The sequence below is a fragment of the Chiloscyllium punctatum genome, chromosome 50, assembly GCF_047496795.1.
Source record: "Chiloscyllium punctatum isolate Juve2018m chromosome 50, sChiPun1.3, whole genome shotgun sequence".
NCBI classification, from domain to species: Eukaryota; Metazoa; Chordata; class Chondrichthyes; order Orectolobiformes; family Hemiscylliidae; genus Chiloscyllium; species Chiloscyllium punctatum.
This window is the reverse complement of record NC_092788.1, coordinates 28,232,999-28,250,959: the sequence shown is the minus strand read 5'-3', so window position 1 is coordinate 28,250,959 and position 17,961 is coordinate 28,232,999. Positions and strand designations below refer to the sequence as shown.

At 45.2% G+C, this 17,961-nt stretch overlaps 1 protein-coding gene across 11 annotated transcripts in view; it reads right to left on the bottom strand.

Annotated features, from left to right (window-relative positions):
• huwe1 (HECT, UBA and WWE domain containing E3 ubiquitin protein ligase 1) overlaps window positions 1–17,961 on the bottom strand; it is a 205,966-nt gene that overhangs the window by 152,212 nt on the left and 35,793 nt on the right. For all 11 annotated transcript variants that reach the window (XM_072566522.1, XM_072566526.1, XM_072566525.1 and 8 more), the window contains exons 2-3: window positions 9,024–9,095; window positions 1,544–1,642 (exon numbers count right to left, since the gene is read on the bottom strand). In XM_072566522.1, the coding sequence (XP_072422623.1) occupies window positions 1,544–1,642; window positions 9,024–9,068 (144 nt within the window). In that variant the 5' untranslated portion in view covers window positions 9,069–9,095. The remainder of the gene's footprint in view (window positions 1–1,543; window positions 1,643–9,023; window positions 9,096–17,961) is intronic.

Sequence of the window (17,961 nt, the reverse complement as noted above, 5' to 3'; positions counted from 1 at the left end):
AAGAGGTTTAAAAGGGATGAGGGTAGAAGTTTTTTCGCCCAATGGTTATCTGGAATTCTCTGCCTAAAAGATGTCGACCCTCAAGACAGTTAAGTATTAAGATGGAACATTTGTAAACACCATGGCTTACGAGGCTACTGGACGAGTGTTGGGAAATGGGATTAGAATAGATGGATGCGTGATGGGCCTTTCTGTACTGGCAAAGTTTTAATGAAGCCAAAGGAAAGAGAACAAAAATCAAACACGAGTCCGTCGAAAGGCAGTTGGAAGAACAGTATTTGCTGCTCGTCGATAACTACCCCTAAAAGGTGGCAGTGAGCTACCTTGGAGCACCACTGGTGTGTGGACTCCCACTGTTGTGCGGAAGGGCACTCCAGGGAAGGACACGACACAACTGGACTTGAAACATTAATTATTTCTCTCTCCACAGACCCGAGTTTCTCCAGCACTTCTAGCAGTACTTTGTTTTTGCTCAAGAGTTAGAGAAACTTAAGAAATAGACCACAGAGCCGAGCAAAGTCAGTGATCTTCCAAGTAGTAACTTGGAAGATCGGTATTACATAGGGTCATTGAGATATACAGCATGGAAACAGATCCTTCAGTCCAACTTGGCCATGCTGGCCAGATATTCTAAATTAATTTGGTCCCATTTGCCAGCACTCGGCCCATAGCCCTGGAACTCCTACCCATCCAGAAGCCTCCCAAACACTATAACTGTACCAGCCTCCACCACCTCCCCGGCAGCTCACTCTACACACACATCGTCCCTTGCATCATGGGAGCTAGCTGCGTACAAGCAGTTGCTGCATTACCAAGTGACTACGCTCAGTGAGTAGTGAGCACTTTAGGATACCCGGGGACGTAAAAGGCACTGTGGAAGTGTACACTTTGACTACTTTTTAAAAAAAACATACAGATGGCCACTGAAAAGGAAGATCTATTAACAAAGCTTCTTGTCTTACACTTATCAGTAGCAACACAAGAACGCCAAAATTCCAGAGCATCACTGCTGGAGCAAGGGGACACTTATTGGTTGGCATTACTGTGGTGAAGGGCAAGGGGGAAAAACAATGGGTTCTCAAAGCTGTTGTGTAATTCAAAATAGACACAAGGAAAAGAACACATGTTCTTCAGGCTGTAGGAAGTTGCGTAAAAAAGCAACACCCTTGAAATTTGGCATGCTCATGTTTGCCCCAATGGCGAAGACCTTTGGCAGTGATCAGCAAAAGAAATTTTCAGAAACATGTCACATAGTGAAGTCTCGAGAACTATATACAAGGCCCTGGATTTTTAAATCTCAGGCTCAAGACCGCAGATCTGGGTGCTCAGGTTTAAATGAATCCGCTAGTGAGGTGACCATGCTAAAAAGGGAATCCCTGCCCAGAGCTAACCAAGCACGTTCAAGGAGACGGTATTTGGTCAGGTTAGATATGATATTGCTATACAGCCTGTGGTGCCACAGGTTAGCACACCAGTTTCTTATCGCTGCGCGCGTGCGCGCACTCATACACACACACGCACGTGGCAGCCACTGAACTCCTACCTTTCCGATATTCCATGTCTTAATTTGCTGAAGTTCCGTCAGGAGCTGCTCATCATTACAGGCCTTCAGCTTCTCAATCAGAGCTCGGCAGTCAGCAGGCTGGAGAGGAACAGAAGAAAAGTGACCTCAGCTTGAGATTCTGGCCAACATTTTACTTTTCAAAGTCAGTCCCCTCAATTTAAAAGGAAACAAGCCTTAATCTAGCAGCAAGGACTCCACCGGCTCGGGAGAACATTAATCTGCTACGCCAGTGCTGATTGCACCTATCAAAACCAATATTACAACTCTCAGCCTAGTCAGTGAAAACCTCTCCATCCCCTTCATGTTTCTGCCTTCCTTAGCCTCTCCCAACTGACTGGCCAACTAAGTGGCTGCAATAAAACATCAAGGACTTGGGCCTGCAGCTCTCCATGTAAACTGGACTTATCATTTTTCCTTCCAGTGTGGTACTTTGGGCTTGAGCATAGCTGCTGCCACTGATGAACACACCCTTAAAAAAAAGTGCCAGCCCTAGCTCAACTGGAGCATCTTCATCCCAAACCTGAAGGTCTCATTCATTTCACTGCACCCCACCTGCCGCAAACCCAAACAGTGCCCAGCAGCTGTGCTTAGTCTGATGCAAAGCTACAATAGAGAGCCATTGAAGGAGTTAACAGACAGCAAAGCTGGGAAGATAGCTCTTGATTCATGGAGACACGAAAGAGCTTTGGGGAGTAGATGCAACATTAATAGGGTTGATCAGTCATGATCGTACTCACTCTACACAGTCATGAACAGGCTTGAAGGGGTTATGTCTGCTCCAAGTCCTACACCATATACAACTGGCTTGACAATCTGAATGGAATATCTTTGTTCCCATTTCTTGGGCTCTTTCTTGTACCAGACAGTGCAGAGCAAATCATCTCCTATCGTGGGGCAAAATGGTATCTCCAATAGGCCCCTGGCCAAATAAATCCTTGGGTTACTGAGCCTCGCACCAATGGAAATAATTATTTCATGACCAAAGCCCAGCATAAAATTCAACCCCTCTATTAAATTGGTCCTTCTCAGTGTGGAGAACAACTGCACCCTCGAGCATTCGAAACACGCTACCTTCAGCAGTTTCCAAGTTGCCAGCTGGAAATATCAAGTTGTCCCCAAGAGCTGACAACCCCACCCTTCAAATCAAGTCATTCCCTGGGAGCAAACGGAATGCACCCAGGGTCACTAAGGCAGCCCTTCTCCAACACTCCACTGGAACACTTTCATCTTTCCACCCTCCTTAAAAATGAATACAAACTACCAACGCCAGACCTTTAAATGTTAGGCCAGCTTTCTTTAGCATTTACGACAGAAAGACAATATCTCATTTAAGCTTTCAAGATTCACACAGAGTTCACTAGAGTAGATGATTAATATTTGCCCTGGACAGAATGATAGAAGAGGAGGTTGGTCATTTAGGAGGACTTTCTTCACTCAGAGTGGTTAATCTTGGCAATTCTCCCCCTCATCCTCTTCAGAGGGCTGTGGATGCACCATTAATGAAGAGTTAAGACTGGAATAAACAGAATTTGGCATCTTTGGCAATCAAGGGATATAACCAAAGGTGGGTGAATCTTTTGGAATCAGAGATGTGGCAGCTCAGTTACTATGTTCAAGACACAGACCTCTGGATTTCGAGATAATGGCTTCAAAGAATATGGGGATAGAGTGGAAGAATGGTATAGAGGTAGATGATCAACCACAATCAAGGAGGTTTTAAGGGCTGGAGACTGCTCCTACTTGCAAAGGACACGTTTGTGAAAATTAAGGATCATTGCCAGTGTTCCTGCTAATTTCTTTTTCTATGCAGTCCACTCTGTTCCATGCATGTCAGAGACTCCCAGAGCCAGAGGTCAATGCCTTGAACACCATGAGTACACCGATCAGCGTGTGCAGACCCTCCGAGAGGCTTTGCACGTGCATAGCTTAGAGGGAACACTGATCACAGACCATTTTATACAAACCAGATACAGAGCAGGCTGTTCGTAAATCAAGAGAAATAATGACACAACAGCCAGGGGTGGGTGGTGAATGGAGAAAGAGGGTGAGGAAGAAACATAAGCTCACACTCTGTCTCAGGTCAATGCAACCAGTTACATGGGCCCGTCACTCTTAAAACAAAATCAAAAAGCACAATGTCACAGGCTCCATCACACTCCAAAGGTGGAATTCCTTTAACAATACACATTGACTCAATGGTTAGTATTGCTGCCTCACTGCGCCACGGACCCACATTCGATTCTAGCCTCTGGCAGCTGTCTGCATGGATTTTGGACATTCTCCCCGTGTGGGTTTCCTCCAAGTTCCCTTGTTTTCTCCACAGTTCAAAGATGTGCAGGTTAGGTGGATTGGTCATGGGAAATACAGGGTTATGGGGACGGGGTGGGTCTGGGTCTGGATGGGATGTTCTTCAGAGGATTAGTGTGGACTCAATGGGCTGAATGGCCTGCTTCCACACCGCAGGGATTCTATAATTCTATGAATTCTGATGATCAAGTAACTAGCCATCTAGTACATCAGGGTGGATTCCAGGCAAGAGATTCAGGGGGAAGAGGTGGGGGACTTCCTGCTGTCCTGCACCACAGCCACCTCATGGCAGGCATCTCCCATAACACTGAAAGCAAAGATGTCCCACATAGGCTGCAGTGGCATGGATCAAGCACTGTGCCCATACACACTACAGGAAAACAGGCAAGTTGCTGCCGCTTATGGACTAAAGTACTTGAGTGTGTTAAAGTCTCTTTCTTACATGTGGAATATGGATGACGTTATCAAAAGGAGTAGTGCTGGAAAGGCACAGCTGGTCAGGCAGCATCAGAAGAGGAGAACCAGCATTTCGAGCACAAAGGGCTTATGCTGGAAGCATCGATTCTCCAGCTCCTTGGATGCTGCCTGACCTGCTGCGCTTTTCCAAAGTCACACGTTTTGACTCTGATCTCCAGCATCTGCAGTCCTCACTTCCTCCTATATGGAGAACGTTGGCAGTACCAAATTTATTCCTAGTCCTATGGTGCCAAGTAGCAGTTTAAAGCACACTCAGCCTATACCTAGCACGAAGGGTTTTAATCTTGTAAGGAAAAAGGTTGCAGCCAAATTTTAGAAGAATGAGAGGAACCTTGGTGAAACATAAAAGATCCTCAGGGGGAGGGGGTTTGACAGGGTAAGCGGTGAAAGGATGCTTCCCATTTTTGGCTACCCAGAACTAGAAGGGACAGTTTAAAAATTAAGGGCTTCCCATTAAAGAACATGAAGGGGGAGAACCTATTTTCTCAGAGATTTGTTGGTCCATGGAATTCTTTTGCCCAGAAAGCAACAGAGGCTGAGATTTTGGATATATTCCAAAGGTGAATTGGACAGATTATTGATCCAAGGGACAGGGTACACTGATGGGAAAGCAGTGTTCAGGCCACACAAACGGATCAGCCACGATCATACTGATTGGAGGAATGGGCTTGAACAGCTGAATAGCCTTACTCCTACTCCTAGATTGTGCGCTGCTGTATCATCACGTAGACCGTAAAGGTAGAAAGAGATAGGAATGCCAGGATATTGAACCAATGACTGCAAGGGGACAACGACACAAATCCAAGACAGGATACCCATGTGAGATAAAGGCGATATTGCAATGGGACATAACCTAAGAAATGGGAGGAGAATGCCCTTTCAGCCAGCTCCATCATTCATTAAAATGTTGGCCCTCAATTCCCCGAAGGTGTGTTAATCAATGACAGAGTATTCACAGCCCTGTGGAGTAGAGACGTCCACCTTCCTAGTACCAGAGTACCCAAGGGAGCATTGGGCATGTGACAGAGTTGCTGATAAACGTGCTATTTATCAAGAGATGTGGAGCACAGGTGGAGTAAGGTACTGGCTCAGCAGAGGTCAGAATGGCTTACGAGCTCGAGGGGCTGGATGGCCTCCTTCTAGGGTAGGAGTGTGTTCCATCACACTCCTCACTCATTCAACGCCAGGTAGGCTTCATGGAGACAGGAGGCAAGTTACCAGTTGCAGAAATCCCAACCTGTGACCTGCTCTTGTAACCACAGTATTTATAGAACACAGAACAGTACAGCACAGTACAGGCCCTTCGGCCCACAGTGTTGTGCTGAGCATTAATCTTAATCCAAGATCAACCTAACCTACATACTTCTCAATTTACTGCCGCCACGCGCTTGTCCAGCAATCACTTAAATGTCCCAAACCCTACTACCACCACTGGCACTGCATTCTACTCTCTGTATAAAGAATCTGCCTGACATTTCTCTTATACCTTCCTCGAATCACCTTAAATTTATGACCCCTAGTGATAGCCATTTCTGCCCTGGGGAAAAGTCTCTGACTATCTACTCTATCTGTGCCTCTCATTACCTTGTACACCTCTATCAAGTCACCCCTCTTCCTCCTTCTCTCCAGCGTGAAAAGCCCGAGCTCACTCAATCTCACTTTGTAAGACAAGCCCTCCAATCTAGGCCGCATCCTGATAAATCTCATCTGCACCCTCTCTAAAGCATCTATATACTTCCTATAATGTGGCGATCAGAACTGGACACAATATTCCAAGTGTGGTCTAACCAGGGTTTGATGGAGCTGCAGCAAAACCTCTTAAATTCCATCCCTGTTAATGGAAGCCAAAACACCATATGCCTTCTTAACAAGCCTATCAACTTGGTTGGGAACTTTGAGGGATCCCACTGTCCCTCACACTACAAGAATCCTGCCTTTAACCCTGCATTCAGCATTCAAATTCAACCTTCCAAACTGAATCACTAGTCTGCAACAGCCCTTGACAATATCGACAACGCCATTGACCTTTGTGTCATTGGCGAACTTACCAATTCACTTCCACTTTCTCATCAAAATCATTTATAAAAACTACAAAGAGAAGAGGTCCAAGAACAGATCCCTGGAGGACACCACTGATCACCAACCACCAGGCAGAATGCTTTCCATCTACTACCACTCGGAGTCTTCTTTCGGCCAACCAACTTTGTATCCAGACAGCCGGACTTCCCTGCATCCCATACCCAACTTTCTGAACGAGCCTACCACATCCGCTGCTCGACCTTCGTGTCTTGTCACATCCTCAAAGAACTCAACAAGGCTTGTGAGGCCTCTCACAAAGCCATGCTGACTATCTTTAATCAAACTATGTTTTTCCAAATAGTCATAAATCCTATCTCTCAGAATCCTTTCCAGTACCTGGCTTACACAGACATCAGACTGACTGGTCTGTAATTCCCAGGGGTTTCCCTATTCCCTTTCTTGAATAGAGGAACAACATTCGTCTCTCTCCAATCAGCCAGTACAACTCCCATGGAAAATGAGGATGCAAAGATCATCACCAGAGGTGCAGCAATCTCATTCCTCACTTCCTGTAGTAACCTTGGATACGTCTGGTCCAGCCCTGAGGACTCAGCTATCTTAATGTTTCTCAGAATTTCCAGCACATCCACTTCCTTAATATCAATCTGTTGGAGCCTATTAACCTGGTCCACAGTGTTCTCATTTATCAACAAGGTCCCTCTCTCGTGAATACAGAAGGAAAAAAACTCATTTACTACCTCTTCAGACCCCAGGCACAAGTTCCCTCCATTATCTCTGATCAGCCCTACCCTCTCTCTGATCATTGTCTTATTCCTCACCTAAGTGTAGAACGCCTTTGGATTTTCCCCAACCCTTCCTTCCAAGGCTTTCTCATGCCCCCTCCTAGCTCCGCTCAGTCCATTTTTGAGTTCTTTCCTAGCTACCCTGTATTCCTCTAAAGCTGTGCCAGATCCTTGCTTCCTCAACCTTCTTCCTTTCAACGAGAAGCTCCTCGGTTCCTGACATGGAAGGCTCCTTCACTTTACCATTCCTTGCCTGTCTCAGTGGGACAAAGTTATTCAACACTCGCAACAAGTGCTCCTTATGCAGCCTCCACATTGCTCTTGCACCTTTCCTGCAGAACAATTATTCCCTATTTATTCTCCACAGCTCCTGTCTAACAGCAGCATAGTTTCCACCCCCCTAATTAAATACCTTCCCACACTGTCTGTTCCTATCCATCTCCATCGCTATGGAAAAGGTGAGGCAGTTACGGTCACTGTCACCAAAATGCTCTCCCAAGTGAGAACTGCCACTGAGCCAGGTTTGTTGCAATCACCAAATCCAATATGGCCTTCTGCCAAGTCGACCTACCTGCAGATTGAGTCAGGAATCCCTCCTGGACACACCTGACAAAACCACCTCCATCCAGACCATCTGCACTGAGGAGGTTCCAATCAATACTGGGGAAGTTAAAGTCACCCACAACAACAACTCTGTTACATCTGTACCTTTCAAAGATCTGCTGTCCAATCTGCTCTTCCATCACTCTGCTGCTATTGTATTTTACAGGGGGTGGGGGGGAATGAAGTCTATAGAAAACACCCAATCAAGTGACTGCTCCTTTCTTGTTACTGTCTTCCACCCACACACACTCAGTAAACAAACCTTCCTCAACAACCTTTTCTGCAGCTGTACTTTCCTCCCCACCACCCACCTACCCCCCCCCACCCCCCCCGGCCCCCCCCCCCAGCCCCCCCCCACCCCAACTGTTCTTTTTAAAAGACCTAAACCCTGGAACATCCAACCATTCCTGCCCCTGTTAAATCCATGTCTATGTTATGGTCACAGCATCGTAGTTCTGAGTACTGATCCATGTTCTAAGTTCATCACTCTTATTCCTGACAAGCTTTGCATTCAAACAGACATACTTTAACCCATCCCTTTGCCCTATCAACTGTGTATCCTTCCTGACAGACTCTCTGTATTCTATTTCTGCCCATTCAATAACTGCCCTCTCCTCTGATCTGTAGCTCTGGTTCCCATCGCCCTGCCAAACTAGTTTAAATCCTCCAGAAGTGCTCCAGCAAATCGCCCCCTCAGTTAAAGTGCAACCCGTCCTTCATGTCCAGGTCCCATCTTCCCCAGAAGGTACCCCAATGATCTACGTAGCTGAAGCCCTATATGATCCAGTGCACTTACTGGTCAGTGAGAATCACTAGGATGGTGACTGTGTGAGGATTCAGCAGCGGGTAATCCAAACAGTGACCATAAGATTCTCTGCCGTAAGAACACAAGAGATAAGAGGAGTCAACCATCTGGCTACTTGAGCCTGCTCTGCCATTCAACAACAGCATGACTGATCTTTTCATGGACTCAACTCCACTTATCTGATGGCTCACCACAACCCTTAATTCCTTTACTGCTCAAAACTTTATCTTTACCTTAAAAGCATTCAACGAGGTAGCCTCAACTGCTTCATCTCTTCGGAGACGGTCACTGCCTGGCACTTGTGCTAAACACAGTCAGATACCCCGACCCTAAGCAATTTTGAATTCCCTTTTTGAAGTCCCTTTTTTATTTCCACCGGAGAGTGAAGCTCAGACATTTCAGGAGGCAAAGCCAGCAGCATGCATCAAAACACCATTAAACTCACCGCTTCAGTTGGCGTTTTCTTCAGCTTTGTTCTGTCGACTTTCATTTTCCCATTCGTTTCTGCACTCTAGTTCTGCAAACATAAGGAGAAAAGGTTGACTGAGCAGCTGAGTTTCAGGTTCTAAAACCCGAAAATAAAACTCACGCAGTATTTCTTACTTCTGAAAGACAAGATGATCACAACCAGCAAGAAAGCCTTCGAAACTATTTGGAGAAGTTAGTGAAGAACACATCCACTTCTGATTCTGTTTCCTGCGCTGTGATTGCAACCAAAAATCATTCTTTTTTTAAATTTGTTTTCAGAATGCTTCTAGCAGTGTTTGCTGCCTATCCAAATTTAATGGTGAACAACCCAATTGTGGAAAGGTCTCCGGAAAGTCCAAATCAGCAAGGGTGGCTGGTTTCCTCCCCTAAGGAGGGTCTCAAGGCTGTCCAGTTATTCAATCCTCAGAAAAAGTCTGTGTTCGGGCTTTCTGACTCACAACTTGTTCCTTCCACCATGAAGACTGATATGGAGGAACTGAAGAGGCACCTTCCATCAATCTTCATGACAGAAGACATCAGTGGCATATGGGATCCTCAAGAGAGTCAGAGGGCAGAGGTGAACAGAGTCACCATCACTATGGAGAAAGTGCTGGAGAAGCTGAAAGGTCTGAAGGTGGATAAAGCACCCAGACTGGATGGACTATACCACCTCAGGGTTTGATTAGATTAGATTACTTACAGTGTGGAAACAGGCCCTTCTGCCCAACAAGTTCACACCGACCCATTCCCCTACATTTACCCCTTCACTTAACACTACGGGCAATTTAGCATGGCCAATTCACCTAACCTGCACATCTTCAGACCTATGAGAGGAAACCGGAGCACCCGGAGGAAACCCACGCAGACACAGGGAGAATGTGCAAACTCCACACAGTCAGTTGCCCGAGGCGGGAATTGAACCCAGGTCTCTGGCACCGTGAGGCAGCAGTGCTAATCATTGTGCCACCGTGCCACCTTGAAGCAAATAGCTGAAAAGACTGTAGACACATTGGTGGTGACTTTTCAGGAATCACTGAGGGGAGGGTCCCAGAGGACAAGCAAGCAGTTAATGTAACAACCCTGTTTAAGAAGGTGGGAACGCAGAAGACAGGAAATCATAGGCCGGTTAGCCTGACCTTGGTCGTGGCTAAGATTTCAGTCCATTATTTAGGATGGGGTTGTTGTGTACTTGGAAGCACTGGTAAAATTGTGCTGGGTCAGCATAGCTTCATCAAAAGGACTTAATACCAAATAAGTTATAATTCTTTGAGGTAAAGAGCAAGTTAGACAAGGAGAGCCAGCAGATAAAATCGATTTGGACTTCCAGGAGGCCTTTGACAAGGTGTTCCACAGAAGGTTGCTAAATAGTGTTAGAGGTAATGGAGACAGGATTGGCTAACTGGCAGAAGGCAGAAAGTGTGGATAAAGGGGTTTTTTTGAAGGCTGGCAGCCGCTGACTACTGAAGTTCTGCAGGGACCTATGTTGGGACCACAACCATGCAACTTACATTAACAGTGTGAATGAAGGAACTAAGGGCATTGTTGATAAGTATGTAGGTGACAAAGATGTTTGGAAGGACAGGCGGGGAAAATGGTCAAAAAGTGGCAGGTGGAATACAACATAGAAAAGCATGAGGTTATGCACTTTGGGAGGAAAAACTAGAGAAGTGGATTATTTTCGAAAAGGGGAACAGCTTTGGAAAACTGAAAACTTGGGAATTCTTGCTCAAGATTCTCAAGGTCAACATGCAACTTCAGTTGGCAGTTAGGAAGGAAAATATGATGTTAGCATTCATTTCAACAGGGCTAGAATGAAAAAGCACGGATGTATTGCTGAGACTAAACAGTCGGTTCTGATATAACGCAATAGTTCTGTTCTTGTGTGATCTGATCTTATAAGAAAACTGCATAATTGCACTATCATTTAAATTAATGGGGCTGGAATCACGTTAAAGCCAACACAAGTCAGGAACATTCACGTTCTACAAATAACACTCTAAATTCTTCAGTCATGTTAAAGCCAATTCACATTGAGGAAGCAGGCGTTATAGCAGAACTGACTGTAGAAGGCTCGGGTCAGGCTGCACTTGGAATACTGTGAACGGTTTTGGTCCTTGTATCTGAGGGAGGATGGTTGGCCTGGGAAGGGTTCCACGGGAGGTTTACAAGATTGATCCTGACAATGAAGGGCAGCTCACGTGAGGAGTGTTGAGGACTCTGGATCTGTATTCAACGAGTTTAGAAGGATATTGAGTTTGGAGGGTGGGGGGAGGTAATGGAGGAGATCTCATTGAAACCTACAGAATACCAAGATACGTGAATAAAGTAGATGTGGAAAAGACATTTCCACTAGCAGGAGAGACTAGGAGCTGGAGGGTACAGCCTCAGAGTGAAGGGATGACATTTTAGAACTGAGATGAGGGATACTACAAGTTGAAAAACCACAAGTCACTGAATGTACTTAAAACAGAGATAAGTTTGTGATTAATAAGGGGACCAAAGCTTATAGGAAAAGGCAGGAGAAAGGGATTAAGAAATATTGCCATGATCAATGGGCTGAATGGCCTAATTCTACTCCGCAATCTTATGGTCTCAGTTTGAAATGAGGGGACCACATAGGACAGTCACACCATCAGGTCTCCTCAGGATTTTTTATATGAGAGTAAGATAACTTCTCATTCTAAGACATAATGCTAACCTTTCTTCATAAAATAAGCCCTTTCACACCAGGAGTCAATCCCACTGATCTTCTCTAAACTGCTTCCAATACCTGATGTCCTATCAAAAATTACATCACTGAAGTGAGGCAGCTATTGCTGTGATGGGCAGTCTGAAGTTCTGCATTCACGATTATGAGCCCAGCACAAAGTTACAACATTCCCATATACAGAGGAACCTCCATTATCCAGCATTTGGTTATCTGGGCAACATCGCAACGTCCCGGTACTTGGCCAAACTGTTATCCAGCATTCGATTATCCGAATATTCAACTATCTGAACAAAATACTCCCCGCCCGTGTCGTTTGGACAATTGAGGTTCCTCTGCAGACGGTGACGGCTGGAAGGGAGACCAGGCAACACCAAATTTACACATCACAAAGCTTTCCCCACACTGTCTACACGTAGAGCGTGCCTGAACTGATGTGCAGCCACCTCTCCATTGAATCTGCAATAACTGTGTCCAGGTTGTTTGGTTATAGCAGACACATTGGGTGACAGAACCACTGAGGGACAGCAGATTTAGGACTGATTTGAGGAGGAACCTCTGCACCAAAGGGTTGCGAATCTGTAAAGTTCCCTGCCCAGTGAAGCAGTTGAGGCTACCTTGTTGAATGCTTTTAAGGCAAAGGTACATAGATTTTTGAAGAATAAAGAAATAAAGGGTTGCGACAAGTAGCTAGGTTAGTGGAGCCGAGTTCACAAAAAGATCAACCACAACCTTATTGAATGGCAAGCAAACTCAAAAGCTCAGATGGCCCACTACAAGAATGATGCCTATCTTAAAACAACTCAGCCACTGCAGATAGATCAAGAGAGTTTGGCCTATGCACTGAAGCATTTAATCACAACACAGTGGCTGCCGAGGGTACAAGGCAGGTTTAGTCAGTCTCGAAACTGGTCTTGTCTCTGTACAATTGTAATGAGTCTAACCTTGTTTTTATTCCCCCGGCCTGGAAATGACAAAGGTTCAAGGGGCTACCTCAGCACTGCAGGGGCAGAAAACCTCAGATCAGGTAGCCACTCAAGCTCAGTGGGTGCATAGATGAAAGGAGAAAATAAACCAAACTGACAAACTCCACACCCCAAAATAGACCATAAGGTTGCACTGACCATGGTAGCTAGCCTGCCAACAGGGTAAACTACAGTCCTGACTGATCCTTGGATGGGTAGGATTCTCCTACAAGGAGTGGAGGAAACCACTCCCCAGAGCTACGACGACTAAGGTGATCTCACCGCTGCGTAACTCCTACAGCACTCCTCAGGTTGGATGAAGGAAGAAGTGTCCCTTGGCTGGGCTGGGATTTTAGGACCAGGAGACAGTCTCAAGGTAAGGTGTGATGAGGAGGAATCAAGTAGATTCTGATTCTTCATAGGCCAGGGAAAAATGATTACCAGGACAAACGTGAATGTGAAACTTGGAACATAACTGATCAGCTACAGTCTTACTGAAAGGTGCAGCATGTTTGAAGGGCCAAGCCCTACTGCAAGTTCTACTTCACATTTTAGCATGCAGTGCGCAGAAACAAAAGCTTAGAATTACCCAACAAATTATGAAATTTGCTTCTGTTTCCAAAATAGGTTGAAGCACGTGCAGTCGAATGTGTTGCTATGGTTACAAAGGCATCACAAAACTAAATTCCAGTCTCTGATTCATGCCAATGTTGCATTTCCCCATTATGAAAACACACACACACACAAAAGCACTCCAGTACTTCATTATATCTCAACAGTGCAGCTTCACAAAGTCAGCTGCCTATTCAACTCTTTCGTGCACTCTCAGCTGAGTATCAGAAGCCTCAACAATCAGGCCACTCTCCTGCCTGCCTCCCAATAACTTGCATTCAGCTAAAAATCTTTGCGGCAAAGACTTGGGGTCGAACCTGCATAATTCCGGAAAGTGACACATATGAGGAAAACCAAAACATAGATCAGACAAAGGAATGAGGGCAGGCAAGGCTCACCCCCTCCACAAAGAGAATCCCTGTATAAAAAGTGAACTGGATCGGAAATGGACCATTTCGTTCACAACAACAGGCTCATTGCGTCACCCAAGTTAAGTGCCACTCATCTTGCCTTCCAATTTGGGGAATGCTTTAAAAACCCAAGACCCCTAATGCCTTTCATTCTCTTTCCCAAAAACCACAGGAGCTGCAACATTTAGCATCTACCAGAGGTTTCACAACATTCAGTTCTGCAAACAAGCAGCATCCAGGCCCTGTCACAAAGCCTGTGCTGGAAACATCAACGAGGGACAGTCATGGGTCTTCTCATGGCTCTCGCTGAAAGCAGAGGTCAATTTTTATTCATTTAAGTTCACTGACAATGAACTCACGTGCACCTTCAGATCTCGGCAAGGGAACAATGTCCAAGATGTATGTGGAGCGAAACTCTTAAGATACGTAGTGTACAAGGACACACAGGTGCCTCCAGTCTGTGATTCATGAAAAAAAAACCTCCAATTTTTTAAGCCAGTGGCCAGAGGACCATAAAATGCAGAAGTAGCCCATTCAGTCAGAGTCTGCTCCATCAGGCTAGTCTGATAATTAATTCCACTTTCCCACCTTTCCCCCATAACCTTCGATTCCCTTACGATTAAAAATCTGTCACAGCCTTAAATCTACTTTATGACCCAGCTTCGACAGCCCTCTGCAGTAAAGAATTCCATAGATTCATTACCTTCTGAAAGGAGTTCTTCATCCATCTTAAATGGATGAGCCCTCAAGATGATGCCTCTGCTCCTAGATGCACGTGTGGAAATAACCTCGCCGCATATAACCTGTCAAATCCCCCAAGAATCTTGTCCGTTTCAATAAGGTCACCTCATTCTTCGAAACTGTACTTGCATGGGCCCACTCAAAGATCTGGAAACCTCAGGCAGTTATTTACAGTAATACAGTATTTACAGAGCTTATGGCAATCACCATTAATCTTCAAGGGTTCCCTGCCGATAACAAGGGCAATGAGACAGCCAGGATAACAGTTTAAAGGTATAGAAAACAGAATATGATATTCAAAGTCTGTTTGGCATCAGGCAGACTGTCGCAAAAACACAAACAATGCTCCCCATGATCTGCAAGTTAATGAAAGGTGATTTGCATAGGCATACAACGGAAGCAGTTTTCCCACACATGGGCTCAGAGGACAAAGTGAATGAATTTAGCAGTCCAGTGAAGTGATAAGTTTATTGCCCTTGCTGCTAAAGTGAGCAGGGCATCCAGACAAAGCCAGGCCATTTTAAATGGACATAGATGAAACTGGCACGGCTGTGCATTAATTCGCTGGAATCATCCCAGACAGCAATGGTGTTTGAACAAAAATCGCAGTAGACCTAGAAAACTTAAAGGGCAGGGAAAGGAAGGTGACAGATCAGTGGCAATCCAGTCTAAGCAACAAGACTGTCCAATCAGTCTCTGGCACACACCTCATGGGAAACAGTGAACTGAACCAATGGAAGAAAGATTAAAAGGTGGCATACCAAAAAATCCCTGAAATGCTACAATGGAATTTTTCTAAAAACTGTATGCTAATGAGAGCACGGATCACAGAAAAACAACTGCTGTTTGTTGCACATTTCTGTGCAGCTAATGCAAACTGCAGACATACCAGTTTATCATTCTCCTTACGCAACGACTGCAGTTTTAAGGTGGAACTTTGGCTCCAATTGGGTGACAATGCATGCAGCTGGAAGGCAGTGGGTTCAAGTCTCACTACAAGAGTCAGGAGTTCAGATTGTGCATTAACAGTTGGAAGGCCCCGTTAATATCGCAACTTTTTTCTAATGTGCGACTGGCCTAAAGGACTGAGCTTTGAGGACCAAAAACTAACCCAAGGAAGGGTTTTATTTTAAAAGGAAGGTAGGTCAGCATTTGCTGCCCATTCCTAATTGCCCCTTGAACAGAATGTCTAGCTCAACCATTTCAGAGGAAAGTTAGGGGTCAACCAGGAGTCAGGCCAGATCAGGCAAGGACAGCAGATTTCCTTCACTAAAGTGTGAAGTTACTATAGTCTTAATAGATTGTAGGAGTGCTTTCTCATAGAAAGAGAAGACCAGGAGTGGTTTAAACTGAGGATCATGCAAAAGGCTATAGGAAAGGTTGAGGAGGAGAGTCCTTCATAGTAACCTCGGCCTGCGTGAGTGGGGGGGGGGGGGGGGGGGGGGCTGCTGCTATTGCTGTCCCTCTGCATTGCAACCAGCCATCCAGCCAACTCACTGAGCTGATCTCCCCACTCTTAAGTGGATTGGCAATACTGACAGGATTCCAACCACAATTGACAGTAGTCATTGTTGTCACCATCACCAAGGTGAACTCTCAAAACCCAACTTAAATTTAAATTCTGCCAGCCGCATCAGTGGGATTTGAAGCCATGCCTCCAGTAGGCCAGGCCTGATGATTACTCACTCAGCAGTAGTACACAATCTAACATTTATTGTCTAAAAACAAACCCTGAACCCCAATACCCACATTTAAGGAGCCAAATAGAGTTCCCTCATCAAAATCTCTCTCAATTTGAGGCATTAAAACAGGATCACATTAGGAGAAAGTGTGGGAAGCACTCATCTGGGATATCTCAGCAATTCAGAGTCTACATTGGCAGAGGGCCCCAGACTCTAGGCATGACATTAAGCCAAGATCTCTCAATCCTTGGCAGGACATGCAGCGTGCATGAAGGGGGACAGACAGCTCTGCTTGGTGCACTAACCACCGTCACCCCAAAACAAATTCAGCTTTTAAGAACTTGCAGTATCAAAATGCAGTAAGGTGCTACAAAATCTTAATTCTGCTCAGGTTACCTGGGCAATTGCTTTCTTTTCAATGAAAGCTGTAATGTAAGCCAATGAGTTCCACATGGAAGAACAGCTAATAAGGAAAAGGAAAGCTACTCCACTGAATCCCAATAATGTTCAAACCACCTTCTGCACTTAAAACTGAGTGCTATTTATAACCAGGTTGCATCTGCTGGAAGCACAGGCCTCTATAAATCAATTGTTAGTTCCCTTCCTCGTTAATTGTTCTTTTTGTAATATGAAACCAATACGAGATGGCACCATAAAGGTCTCCATGATACACGCGGATGTCAACACCAAACGACCAGAGATGAGGAATCAAAGCCAGGACTGAAAGTACAGTGTATCCATCAACTATGGAAGCCAAACATGCAGGGCAGACTCTACCTAAACACACGTCATTGAAGGCCCTCCTCCACTGACTACACACTGTTAAAGTCAAACAAGAATGCAAGTAGTTCATGTTCCAGATTCATGTTTTTATGACAGTGCACCAGCCAAGCTACGTTTTTCCAAAGGCAGACACGTGGCTTTACACCAATGTGCTGCTTTAAATCCAACACTGCAAAAAGGAATAGAGAAGAACAGAAATTAAATCAAAAGGCCCACTGGCCTGTGGTCTTCAGCTGTGCCAAAAACCAATTCAATCACCAACATGTTTCAGCCTCTATCCAAGCAAGTTTAGAGGAATGAGAGGCGACCTTATTAAAATACATTCGACTCAGAGGACTTACAGTCATTCAGATTGTCAGCACAGAAAAAGGCCTCATAATTTCTGCCTCTACCACACCTAAAGCAGTGAGTGCAGATTCCTCATATCCCCATCGAAACCTTTTGTCACTTACCTTAAAATCTGCTGCCCCAGGACAAGATTTCTGCGTCCACCCTATGTCCCTCATAATTTTATACTCCAGACTGTCCAATCTCTTCATAGAAAACTCTCTGGTCCAGGCAGCATACTGATAAATCTCCTCTGCACCCTCTCCAGTGCTATCACATCCTTATGTGGCACCCAGAACTGTAGACAATACCCCGGCCGTGATCGACCCACCATTGTATACAGTTCCAACATAACCCCCAATGCTCCTAAGGTCCATATCTCAGCTAAGGGGGTTTACAACAGATGATGGCGAATTTTCTCAAACTCTGGTAACCTTCTTCACTGGCAATTTAACTTAAACTGTGTTAGACACATTGACAAGGGAGTCCAAGGACACAATCAGGTAGATAGAGGTGAGAATCCAATTACTGAGTGGCAGGAAAGGACTGAGGGGCCCAATTCTTATGCCCAAACCTCAAACTTCACCAATGTAAGCTGACATCAACGATTACAAGAACACAAACCACTGAAACCCAACTTGATGCATGACCCTCTGCTTTCATTAAAAGGAGAGACAAAGTGGTAATT